The sequence below is a fragment of the Seriola dumerili genome, unplaced genomic scaffold, assembly GCF_002260705.1.
Source record: "Seriola dumerili isolate Sdu_G_001 unplaced genomic scaffold, Sdu_1.0 BDQW01000003.1, whole genome shotgun sequence".
Lineage (NCBI taxonomy): Eukaryota > Metazoa > Chordata > Actinopteri > Carangiformes > Carangidae > Seriola > Seriola dumerili.
The window spans coordinates 19,105,492-19,119,414 of NW_019174258.1; the positions used below are offsets into that span (position 1 = coordinate 19,105,492).

The 13,923-nt window shown below is 39.8% G+C and overlaps 1 protein-coding gene across 2 annotated transcripts in view; it reads left to right on the top strand.

Moving 5' to 3' along the window:
• The first annotated feature begins 1,970 nt into the window (after positions 1-1,970).
• The window catches only part of tpcn2 (two pore segment channel 2), a 51,135-nt gene continuing 39,182 nt past the window's right edge, over positions 1,971-13,923 (top strand). For both annotated transcript variants that reach the window (XM_022744229.1, XM_022744237.1), the window contains exon 1: positions 1,971-2,288. In XM_022744229.1, the coding sequence (XP_022599950.1) occupies positions 2,138-2,288 (151 nt within the window). In that variant the 5' untranslated portion in view covers positions 1,971-2,137. The remainder of the gene's footprint in view (positions 2,289-13,923) is intronic.

Here is a 13,923-nt window from a genome sequence, read left to right on the forward strand (position 1 = left end):
ACGCACAGGAAATGAAAGTAACCTGATATGAGATCAATACTAACTTAAATCAATATTTTCAATCAAATCTATTTGAAAGTCTGACCTGATGTTGCCAATGTGACTGAAGCCACTGCTGCTAGAGTCAATGGCTTATTTATTCTGTATGTGATCTATTATAACATCAGAAAAACTTTAATTCATTTGCTTGATAGTTATGATACAATATTTACAGTTACTTTAGTCTTTTCCATGTATTTGTGTTTTTATCTGCAAATCTTCAAGAAAAAACACCTGAACGTCTTTTGATTTGCTTTAGCATAATCATGAAAATGTATTTTGAATAAATATTACATAAATATAAAATTCAGTTTGTACATTTGTTATAGAAACATGAGTCTATCAAAACATGGACTGTAGTATAGCTACAAAAAATGCTATTTACATTAATGTCTTTTAACAAATGGAAAAATATTTGGGGTTAAAGTTAAATTTATGTAGTTGTGTAGTTAAATGTGTGTAGTTGTATAGGATTGGTTTTGGTTTCTCTGAATGATTACCTGAAATTAAAAAAAAAATTAATTGGATCACTCAAAAAACAGTCACTGATCTGTTGTTACTAGAGTTCCAGAATGAAGCCTGAGAGAGGAGATGTAAAACTTCACTGAGATGGTGGTCAGTAGGGTTCATCCTCTGGAGACCATGAACAGAATGTCAATTAGTAATCCATCCATTAGTCAATGAGATATTTCCATCAGGACCAAAGTAGTGCACTGACAAACCAACATTATTGCCACAGTGCTGAAAAAACACAGATTTCTGTTACAAATAATCTGATTGTTTCTGTATCATATTAAAATATGTGAATGGAAAGAGAGAAGAGGTGAAAAGATTTTGAAAGTAGCAGCACAACATTTCATTCATTATGAGGTTAAAGATAGTTTCACAGTTTTCCAGGTCAATCTTAAAACAAAAGTTAATTGATGCAAATTATTGCACCTTGGTGCATTAATATGAATATAATATAGGGCTGGTCCTTATATATCGTATATGTGAATGTCCAGCAGTCTGTGTCTTAAGGTGATTAAAACTTCATCTCAATGGATTTACACTCTTCACCATGGACTTGATGAGTCATTTCAGAAGAGATACAACTTCTAAAATGCTGGTTATGAGATGACGCAGTCCACAGCAGCTCATCCTCAGTGTCTGCTTCTGCTGAGAGTGTACTGATCTGAATGCAGATAACACACTGACTATAGATGAGTTCCTCAACGAACCCCATGTCTAATAACCCTGACTGTCACTTTAATCTGGACTCCAGACTAGACGTTTTGGTCCAATCGGCATCCTTTACATTAGAGTCACATGAGAATACACGCTGTACCATTTTACAATAAAAACTACCCTTATAAAGGATTTATAAATGGTTTACAATTTGGTTATTAATTCAGTTAACACTTTATAAATCATCAAACAATTATAAACGACTTATAAAAGTTTTCATACATTGATGCAGACTCACTATTGGGCAAGATCAAGTTAATGCATTCTAATTATTAATCTTACTATTGTTTTACTATACTCTTTATAACTGGTAAAATGAGCCTTATAGAAACTTATTAATAAATGATTATGTGTTTTACCCTTTATAATAAGGCTCCTTTTACAAGTTATAAATGTAAGTTACTGATAAATAAAGATGCTGACAATGGTTCCTTGCTAGTAAATATGTGATGAAGCAGCAGGTACAAATTATGAATGATGGAGAAAACAAAGAAAGCTCGGTAACTAATGAGATATGAGGCTTAACAGTACAGATACATGTGGGCTCACTATTTGTCCTCAGAGACCTTGTCCTCACTCTGTCTCTGACAATAAGTGACTGTAACCTGCAGCATGTGCTGTGTGCTGTGGGAGGAGTCCGTTTTTTAAGTCAGTGTAAAGTGATACCAAAGGAGGGAGGGAGGAGCAAAGCAGAGGGGCGACTTCCTAAAACCAGTCAGCAACCTACAAGTGCACTTGTTGTTTGAGAACTTTTGAAGTTTGTATCGTCAGTGACTGAACTGGACTGAACTCCGGCTCAGCTCCGGCACAACACCGTCTCTACTGCTCGCACCGCTGAGGAGCGGTACAGGACCGACTGTAGATTTCCTGGATGGAAACGGAGAGTCTGCTGACTGGGAGTGTCAACGGAGCCCCCGGGGATTATGGCTCCCGTTCGGGCCCAGATAACGAAAGGGCCCCAAGCAGCAGACGGATGTCGTATTCTGTCGCCCGGGAGTCGTGTAGTGTCGAGAGGGACACAGGTGAGTGGGGAAGGGTGGTGGGGGGGAGTTCGTGGGGTGTAAAGTAATGTTAAATACATTACAAGATACAAGTACAACACAGATTAATACACGATTGCACCATAGGAGCACATTACGGTACATCACGTTACCTAGATGTTAATTTTTTGTAAACTCAGATTCAGAGTAGTTAGTAGGACAAGGAGTAGTCCCAGTTGTCATACAGCTCTAGTACACACTCACTTCAGTCACTTCATTGGGGACAGCTATGGCTAAACACACTGATGCTGCACGTTCATTCAGCCAGATCCCAAAGGTGTTCTACTGAACTCAGACCTGGGGACTGTGGAGACCATTAAAGTTCACCAAGCTCACCACCATGTTGATGAAACCAGTTTGTGACATGGAGCATTATCCTTCTGGAAGTAGCCATTAGAAGATGGTCAACTGTGGCCATGAAGGGATGATCAGCAACAATAATCAGATAGACTAGTATTCAAATGGCACTTGGTTTGTATATCTATCTAACACATAAGGCTCCTTAAGAAAACACTCTTCACACTATTACACCACCAGCAGCAGCAGTCTGAACCTTTGTCACAAGGCAGGTTGGGTCCATGGATTCAGACACTAACCATACCATCTGCTGCCTCAGCACAAATCCTGAACGATTAATAGAATTTACGATAAAATCACAATAAGATAAAACAAGATTTTCTAACTGCAAAGGCTGCGATTACACTCTGGTCACGTGACATGCAAGTGAGAGTAGAGCAGTCGGCTAAAAGAGGGAGCAACAACTTGGCACACTACACTTTGACCTGTTGTACAATGGCCTCAGGATCGACAGAAGCTGGCACTGTGGAAACTTAGGTGTCAAAGAGGAGCAATACGTCGGTTGTGTCGAACTATTTCGGCTTTAAAAAAGAAGATGCTGCACAGCGTCAGGTATTGTGCAGAACCTGCCTTGCTACCGTTGCTACCTCACAGGGCAACACTACTAACCTGTATCAACACTTAAAAAACACCACAAAGCCATGTACAATAGTTGCATGGCTAAAATGCTGACCAACAGTGTGTCAAGTAAGCCAAATACCACCCGACAAGGATCACTGATGGAAATGTTTGAAAGCATACCTCCATATGAACCAAGTTCAAAACAGCACGGGAAAATTACTCATGCAATAACAGACTTCATAGGGAAAGACCAAGCCTGGGTTTATGGCTTTGATTATTACACTGGATAAGCGGTACAGCATGCTCTTCTGCAAATATTTTTGCCAGGTTGCCATACAAGCTGTACAGCAGAGTGCTATCAGAGTCTTATGGTGCATTTCATTATGATCCTACTGATCATTATGGCTGGCAGTGCCATACTCATTGTGCACTTTAGTCTGTGTGGTGTGTTGCTATTAATGACTGGAGATAATTAAGATTAATATTTATATTAATTTGCAGACAGTGTTTCTTTTTCTTTTAAGATTTAACAAAAATTACAATCCACATGTTTATGTTACCCTTTATTACGACTTTGATTTACCTAAATATTTTCAAAATGGTAGAGGCACATATTTGTTATCCATTATTTTTCTTCACTTCATTTTATGTGATATGTTAATTACTGGAGATCAGTAAGATACACTATATATATTTTTATATTGTTATTTATTTATTTAAAGACTGTCTAGTAAAGTTCACAGACGGTATGTAAAAGTGCAATCCACATTACATTTCACATGTTTATTACAGTGACTTAGTTTGAATTATCAAAATACAGAGTGGTAAAGCCTCAGATGTGTTGTTTTTATATTTCTGCAATCTGCACTTTAGTTTGTGTGATTTGTTTCTGACCTTCATATTAATGTTTACACCAGCCTTATTTGGCAGGGCTTTGTTATGTTGTAATGATAATTATTACATGCTTACAAGGCTGTAAGTTAAACTAAAGTAGTTAAATAAACATATGTCATTCATATCATATCAATTCATATCAATTTCATAATAACATATAAGTCTGGCCTACAGAATAGAACAGTTTATGTTTAATCTACCTAATATTGTGTTAGTCATAATATAAAATGATTTATAGCTTGTGTTTGTTAAATAATACAGAAGATAAGGAACTTACAATAATTGCATATTAAATTGCATCCTCAATATTGGTAAAAAAAAAAAAACATAATTAGATTATTATCCCAAATGGTTCAGCCCTAATCCAGATCCATCAGACCTGGTCTTTAGCTGTCCAGTGTTTGTGAGTCTGTGTCCACTGCAGCTTCAGTGTTCTTGGTGACAGGAAGTGAAATCTGACGTGGTCTTCTACTGTTCTACTGGTCACTCTGAAGCTTTTGTGCTCAGTGCAGTTGTAAAGAGTGGTTATCTGAGTGACTGTAGCCTTTCTGTCAGCTCCAACCAGTCTGTCCATTCTCTCATCAACAAAGAGCTGCTGCTCACTGGACGCTTTTGTTGTTGCTCCATTCGGAGTAAAAACGTCTGAGACTGTTGTGTGTGAAAATCAGCAGTTTCACTTTCCAGTTTCAGATGGGCAGATAATAACATATTTGCATGAAGCTGGTGTACAGCTGTTTCTGATGAAATGGCCACTGAGTGTTCTAAAATGGTTAAAATACTCATCACAATTTCCTAAAGCCAAAGGTGAGACCTTCCAATTTCTTGTTTTGTCCAACCAACAGTGACCAACACCAAATATATTCTCGATTTACTGTGATATAAAACAGCAAATCTTCACAATTGAGCCGCAGGAACTACAGAACTTCTGACGTTTTTGTGATTCATACATAATCAGCTGTTTTGTCACTGTCAGGGGTTTTATTCAGCATTACTAAAAATGAAATTAACAGTCGAACTTACACGTGAAAGCTGAGTCACTGTGTGAGCTACATACTGCAGGATTATTATGGGTTTTAGTCTATCAGGGGTATGAAGTGTATGGTCGATTTGGTATCTGTTTGCTTCTGTCACTGTTAGTGCTCATTCAGTTGTCTTACAACAAAAACAGAAAAATAATTCAAGTTGAATGAGAGCAACTCTTTGTGTATTAAAATAGAGCATCATAGAGCACATAGAGATGTAGCCACTGAAGAATCATTTCAGTGTGCACAGAGGTCTTTTCCAAAACAGCATTAAAACACTGATTCAGTTGAACTGTAGCAATGTAGCTAACATGCTAACAGACTAGTTAACAGGCTAGCTAGCTCACAATAAATGCCAGTGGAGAGGAGAGGCAAACCAGGCAAATGTTTGGGGCCCTCACAGGGAAAAGGGGCCCTTGATGGACATCTGCAAATTGTAGCTTCTGCCAATAGTCTGCATGTGTGTCCAGGGCCCCTGAGAACCTACAATTGCTTCTGCATACTTTAGAGGTCTTAACTTTCTATCCAGGAGGTTTTCTACAGTTAGCAATGAGGTTGCATAAATCAGTGATGAAAAGTCGCAGTGAAAATAACCTTTTAACTAATTTCAACTTTTTGGGAGCAACAGAAAAACAGCAGAAAGAGCTGGAACAATTGTCAATTTACCATAATGAAACTAATTTGCAGAGACAAACAGAGAAACAAAGGGCAAACTGAAAAGAGCAAAAAGAAAAGCTGTATCTCACAAACCAGAAACAAGAAACACAAACCAAAAGACATACCATACAAGTTTTGATTTTAGATGCAAATCACATTTCTTTGCATTTCACATTGCAGCTGTCGGTCTTATTTTTTTTAATGATAGTAACTTCGCAGTTGCAGTTTATTATGGTTAGTTTGCAGTTGAACAGACAAAAATGATGCCACACTTACTCACTATGTAATCAATGCTTCTGATTGAAATATCAGGGCTGAATCTGTTCATTAAAACTGTTCGTATCCATGTTCTACAAGTGAAGCAGGTAAACAGAGTTGTGTTCTCAGAATGTTCTTTAAAGGTAATAGGATTAAAGCAGCCGTGATGTGATTGTTATTCTCTGTAGTTAAAACTCAAAAAGGTATTTGTGTGTAGAAGACTAACACCACATCAATTTAAGGTACAAGAAGTATGACTTTAATAGGTATAGCTCTGTATGCATCCGTGTGTATCCAGTATAGACAAAGATCTATGATATATTTAACCTATTTTAGCTGGGAACAGGTGGAAACTGTTGGCATGGCTGCATCAAATGTCAGCAACTACAAAGTTCACTTTATGCTGCGTACTTTAGCTTAAGATCTAGACTGATAAATTTACCAGCAGATGTTAGCAACCACCAGTGGATGTTAGGGACATATCATCAGCTGTGTACCTCACTGTCATAGGGTGTTTTGGTTGCTTCACCCTATTAAAAAGAGCCAGCTCTGCCCCTTCAGGTAGATGGCAGCCGTGTTCAGGGACCAGTCCAGTTTACTGTCCAGGTGCACACCTAGGTATTTATAAGTGTCCACCACCTCAATGTCCTTCCCTCGAATGTTGACTGGCTGAAGGGTGGGCCTAGACTTCCGAAAGTTGATGACTATCTCCTTGGTCTTACAGGTGTTCAGAAGGAGGCTGTTCTTGTCACTCCATTCACTGAAGGCCATCATCAGATCCCTGTACTTCTCTTCCTGCCCATTCCTGATATGCACCGCAATAGCTGTGTCATCTGAGTATTTCTGGATGTGGCAGGACTCATAGTTATATTTAAAGTCTGCTGTATACGGGGTGAACAGGAACAGAGCCAGAACGGTCCCCTGTGGAGCCCCAGTGCTGCTCATCACTGTCCCTGAGACACAGTTACCCATCCTGACGTTTTATGGTCGTCTTGTGAGGTAATCCACAATCCAGGACATGAAGCAGGGATCCACCCCCATCCCTTCCAGCTTGTCTTTAAGGATGGGGGGTTGGATGGTGTTAAATGCACTTGAAAAATCAAAGAACATAATCCTCATGTAACCACCTGGCTCATTCAAGTAAGAATGGGCCCAGTGGAGCATGTAAAGGATGGCATCATCCACTCCAATATGTTCTTTGTAGGCAAACTGTAGGCTGTCAAGTGCATGTTCAACCTGTGGTTCAGAAGGTGGAGAAGCAGCCACTCCAAGGTCTTCATGATGTGTGATGTGAAGGCCACCAGTCTGTAGTCATTTATCTCAGCCAATTGCCCTACTTAAGGGACCAGAACAAGATAATACATCATGTTTTCCACAGGACCCAGGTCCAGGTCCCTCCTTGTTTGTGGACTTAAGTTAAAGATCCTCTGGAGAGGCTCAGCCAGCTGGGCTGCACAGTCCTTTAACAGCCTCAGACACACACCATCCAGACCTGTTGCCTTTCCAGGACGTAGCGTCCTGAGCTCCGCCCTCACCTCCTCCGTTGTAAAGGACAGGAGACTTGACCCCAGTGTGGAGGGAGTTGCAGCTGCAGTGTCAGGTTGTGAAGGAGATGCCGTATGAGAAGCTGCAGCTAAAGCAGTGGGAGAGAGAACAGGCGAGGCTGTATCAAACCTGTTGTAGAACAGGTTGAACTCATTGGCCTTGTCCACATCCCCTGATGTTGCCTGGCTGTTCTTCTCTTTAAAGCCAGTGATCCTCATCCCCTTCCACACTTCTCTGGTGTTGTTGTGCTGCAGCTTCCTCTTTACTTTCCCTGAAGGCCTCCTCTTTCTGGTTGAGGAAGGTCTTGATGTTACTGGTGATCCAGTGTTTGTTGTTTGGAAAACAGTATACAGTCCTTGCTGGTATTACAGTGTCCATACAGAAGTTAATATAGTCCGTGGTACATTCAACCATTCTATCAAGGTCAGGGTCCTTGCTGTATCATTTTCCTGTGACTCCAACAGTACATTCCAATCTGTGCACTCAAAACAGTCTTTATGACACTCACTGGCCTCCGGGGTCCAGTTTCTGAATGAGCAGATAGTTGCAGCCTGCCTCAGTACACCGGGCTTGTAGGAAGGCTGAAGAAAAAACAGATTATGATCAGATCTGCCAAGTGGTGGTAGAGCTGAAGCAGTGTAGGCCTCCTTGATGTTTGCATACAACAGATCAAGTGTCTTATTTTCCCTTGTGGGACAGTTAACATACTGAGTGAAGCCAGTCAGGTGAGAGGTGAGAGTGACATGGTTAAAATCCCCCGATATTGCAATGAATGCATCAGGGTGCTGGGTCTGTACTCTTGCAACAGTCTCGTGAATGACGTCATATGTGACTGCAGGCTCTACTCATGGTTGAATGTAAACAACAATGGCGACGATGTGTGAGAACTCCCTCGGTACATAGTACGGTCTAAGACCAACTGCAAACAGTTCAATATCCCAACAGCAAATCTTCTCCTTCACTGTGATGTGACTGGGGTTGCAATATCACAAGCAGAACCACTCCACCTTTATTCTTCCCACTTGCTCTAGTGTCTCTGTCTGCTTGTACTGCAGTGAAGCTGGGTAAATCCACACAATGGACAATGGAGTCGGGAGTGTTGATGTTTAACCATGTCTCTGTGAAACACATGAGACTACACTCACGATATGCTTGTGTTTCTTCATAAGTGCTTCCAGTTCATCACACTTGTTAGCCAGGGAGCTGACATTTCCCATGAGGATTGATGGTAGAAAAGGCTTATATCTCCATCTCCTAGCCTTTAGCTTAGCCCCGGCTCTGCATCCATGGTACGGCTTCATCAGCTCAGCTGGTATGGGATCTTTAACTCCATATCTGGTAAACTTTAAAGCCAGGAATTCTTCCTTTGTGTACATTATTTTCTCCATCGTCAGACGAAACAAAGACGCAGAATAAAAACATCAATCGACAAAAAATATACTCATATATACAAATATATTGCAAAAAACTACTAGCTATGCAGATTTGCTGCCACTTGCCAGCGAGTCATGTAGTCTAGTCATGGGGAAAGGGTGTGGGAGCCAAATGCGGCCATCACATCAGCAGTCTTCTTGTAAAAGAGCCATGTCATTAGGAGAAACACGGTTGTTAGCAGGTGTGGAAAAACAAAATTGAGGATGGTGTCAACTTCTTCGGGATTTCAACTTCACAGACCGTCCAACAACACACAGCAACTTTAATTGCGTTTTCAAAAGGATCCTTTACCTCTAAAAGTAATTTGGATTGTCAGGTCACTGGTTTTTCTTTGGTCTGGAAGGAGTCTCCTTGAAAAAAGGTATTTTCTTCTAGAGGCCTTCTAGAGGGACCAGGAGGGACCCCCAGACTGTATCACCTAGTAAGGTAAAGGTATTGTAAGACAGTGAGGAATTTAGCAAGATAAGGGAAGAGGGCACTGCATGTAGACAGACAGACAGACGCCATTTCCAAACTACCCAAAATGTGTATTTTCTTCCTCAGTGTCTAATGTCATGACTCATGTCAGATTATATTAAGATTGACTTTACAGCCAGATGAATGACAGTTTAACAGAGCGATGGCACCAGTAGTGTTTCTTATTCTATTTGAAAAACAGACTGAAGATTGAAATGTCTTTACTCTCAGCTGTTTCTGGCTAATATTATGTTATCATATATATATATATATATATATATATAAAACTCATAATTACACACAGGAAAATGTAATATTGTTTCAGAGATAATGTCAGAGGTGTTGAGTCGCAGTAGGATTTTTCTGACAGTTTCTCTTTGATGAGATTCTTTATTTCTGGTGCTGCAGTGTGTGAGAAGTGTGAGAAGTACAGCTCACACTTGTTTTTCCACTGTGGTGTGTGTTGGGTGTGTGTGTGTGTGTGTCAGCATTGTTGCAAGCATTTTAAGCATTGCCCTGTCAGTGGCAGCCACACCTCCACCTTGCATCGAGCCAGCAGCACTGAATATGTTGAGAGAATGTTTGAGTCTTGAACTGAATCATCAAGTCTATGTGTGTAACTGCAGGGTGGAAACTGCCCGTCACTGAACATCTGACATGACAGCTGTGGAGCGAGCTTCTACTGAGTCTCTGACAGATTCTACTGTGTTTTTTTCTCATCTTATCAATGCAGCTCTCATCTATATGACTATATTCTGGTCTAACATGTCCACAAATCTGCTGGTTCAGCTTTGTCCTGATCTTACAGTTCACAAATGGTCAAATCTTAATTGTACTTGCAGATTTTTAACAACAACCCCCTTTTCGCATCAGATCTAATTCAGAACCACTGCTCAAACCTCAGCCTCAAGTTTCAGTGTACGAACTCAGACATGATGGATTATTCAGTCAGATAAAAAGGTGCTGGTTCACCACATACTGAAAACGTTTTTCCTTTTTCCACCCATGGACCATTGACACTTACACTCTTGCTGAGCCTGGCTATAGATGGATATGTATCTTTTAAGTTTTGTCCGAGGTGACGTATTGTAAGACACTGTAAGACTTTTCACTCAAAATTTACAGTAATTAATTGTACTGTATTTAAGTACTGTATTTCTTACAGTTTCTTACTGTGTTTTAGAATTACAGTGTATTACTAGATATACATTTGCAGTTCTTTACTGTATTCTTGTAAATTTACAACATAATACTGGTCAAAGTTTTGTCAGTAAATTATTGTATATTTACAGTGTAAATATAACATGTAACTGTATTTGTATCTACAGTATGCATTTTGTCTTTAGAATGTTACTACTACTACTACTAATGATGATAATAATAATAATAATAATAATAATAATAATAATAATAATAATAATAATAATGATAATGATAATATTGATAATAATAATGCGGGGGGGGCCCCAGTATGAGAACATCTGGGAAAATGAATAAAAAGTGATGTTAAAATCATGTAAACATCAGCTTTAATACACTCGTTAATACACTCCTAAAGACTTGGTGCTCTCACCTTGACTCCTCTCTTGCACTCTGATCTCCTCCACCGGCACCTTCAAGTTGTGGCTTTGAACTAGGCCCTACTTTCAGTCCTGACACATTCCAGGTATCTTGTCAGTAACATGAATTAAGATTTTTGTCCCATATTAGAAGAACTAATGATGTTTGGGCTCTGCATTGTTTCACTTGTCCTCGTGATGCTCCTTGCAAACTCTCTTTTTAAAATAATCTGTGCTTTGAAACATTTCTGCAAAAAAAAAAACATACATGATTGGATGAAACGTTATTTTGGGGAAACTTTTCAAGTAGCTGGGTGTGCTTGGGTGTAAAAGAGATAATATTCACTTGTTGGAATAGCTGCAAAATCATGAGCGTTCGTATTCTTCTTCTGTGGCAATTTCGGATGGCTCTGCCTGATGCATGGATTATGATACAGCGCCACTACATTGCCGTAGTGGCGTACAGCCGCAATTGCAGTTACAAATGTCAAGTCCACCAAGTACTGTGAAAACAAGTAAGCCTACTAGAATTTTGTCAGGAGGCGGGGGTGGTACAAAATTTGATGGAGGCGGCCATCTTGCAATCCTCTATGCAGAAAAAACCCTGTCATAGCTTGCTTTTGTGCCACACAGGATAAATGTCAATACAGGTTCTGAAAAACAATGTAGAACAAAGAAATATTATTCTTTCAGGTGACGTCAATCTCTGAATGCGACACATCAAGCGTAGAGGGCAAAGACCTTGAAATATCTCTCACAATTATTTTTTGAGTTCGGTTTCACAGTCATGATTACAGACTTCGTAATGAAACATTTTGGAAAATGAAATGAAAACCAGAGAAGAAATTATATAGTCACAAAATCTTACTTGGTGAAATCCGCAACATTATTTATTATACATATATACATATTTACATATATATACATATATAAAACATGCTGCAGTATAAGCAATCGATAAATTAACTGCTAACAAAAAGAACTAGTGATTTTTTGTCCCTAAACTTTATGAGTTGATAAATTATTCCTTAGCAGTCTTTGAAACATGGTCTTCGAAATTGCAACTCAAACTTTTAAGACAAATAAGACAGCTTCAAAGTGTCTTTTCAAACAGTGTCTCTCTTTATTAAGCTTGTGAAAACACAACATGCAAATAAACCAAAGTTTCAGTCATTTAAAAATATCTTTAACAAGTGTTCTAGTCTGCATGAACATTAAACACTGAATGCAAATAAACAAGAAATATTATCAAAAATAATCAAGTGGTTTTCTAACATTAACTGTTGTACTGTATGTGTATATTTATAAGGACTGTATGAGGGAGCAGCTTAAGGAGGTGAATGAGTGGCCAAGTGAACTGAAAAAAGAGTGTAGCTAAGACACTAACAGTTTGTGTGATTGAGTGTGTGAACTGACTTATGTAGAGTACACTCAAAGTCCTTAATTTCTTTAGTAGACTAGAGACACAAGGCTTGACTGATGCCATCTTTTTCTGGGTGACCTTCCCCATTTTCCAAGACTTTGACCCGTCCAGCCTTGGTGCCTCTGTCAGGATTTATCCTGATGAATGGCCTGAAAAAGGAGTGTGTATTCAGGTGTGTCACAGCCTGCTATGCCTCTCAGTGTTTTTCAACTCACCCTGCCTCTGTCTCACTCTTCACTCTGCCACACCTCCTAATCAGCCTCACTGTCCTCACCTGTTGCCCCCAGCTGCACTCCATCTCCAATCAGGCCAGTATGTATTCATCCCTGGTTCACTTGCTCTTTGCCAGATTGTTCTTAGTATCCATGCAAGACTTTCCAGTGTTCATCTCATGACTGACTTCCTGTTATTGACTCTGCTCGTCCCCTGACCATCCTGCCTCGTCTCTGCCCTGGTAAACGCCTCAGCCTTCTGTCCCCGACCACGAGTTCTGCCTGTGCGCTTCCTGGTCCCTGTCTGCCTGTCCTTGTGGCTGTTTGGCGTTCTCCGGCTCCGACGTCACAACGTTAGTTCCTCCCCTGCTGGTTTCCTGATCCTTAGTCTGGCTTTGATTACCCGCCTGTCTGCTGGTTCATAATTAAAGGTCATTACCAATCGTACCTGCGGTGTGTGGAGCTGCATATGGGTTCTACCAATATCCGTTACAGCGTGGGGAAATAGAAACATGTACTTTCATGGTGCAGGTTAAGTAAAAGTTTGTTTCGCCTTGATTAGTGTCCGAAAAGCTTCCTTAACATGCTCTAGTAATCAGATGTTTTACGCAGCTTGTATGTAACCTGTGAGACGAAACACAAGGTCAACATGATCAAAGCTGCTGTGAGCACACAGTACCAGTTGAAGGATGTAAGCATCTATAACCTTTTGAATTAATTCCAGTGTGCTTGCAGTGTCATCTTTGGACTCAAGTTTGAAGCTGTAATGAGTAGAAAAGACTGCAACGAGCGTGGCCAGCTGGCTGGGTGACTTCACAAAGAACATGCCCCTCAATGCTGATCATGAAGTGGTGAATACAGCTTCCTGGTGTTTCACCTGAAATTTGACAAAAAAGAGCATTTACATTGTCACACTGCAAATGGTATGTACCAGGGAAACTGAAATCCTTCTACCCATTGACAGATGAGTCCTGTTCTTTTTGATATATACATTATAAGGTGTTGTGATATAGAGCTGAACATTATGTCTGCTCTGTTCATTGTGATAATGGTGGAAGTAACAAATGATGACAGTTTAGCTAGCTGGCTTACTTTAGCAAACAAGCTCCCTGTCAATTCAGTACTGACAGTAAAGTAACTTTTTTTTAAATAAAATCAGCAGCTCCTTTGGAGATGTTCACTTAGCAGATGCTAACATAAAGTAAGGTTAAGATTAAACTCACCCTGTAGTTTGGAGGA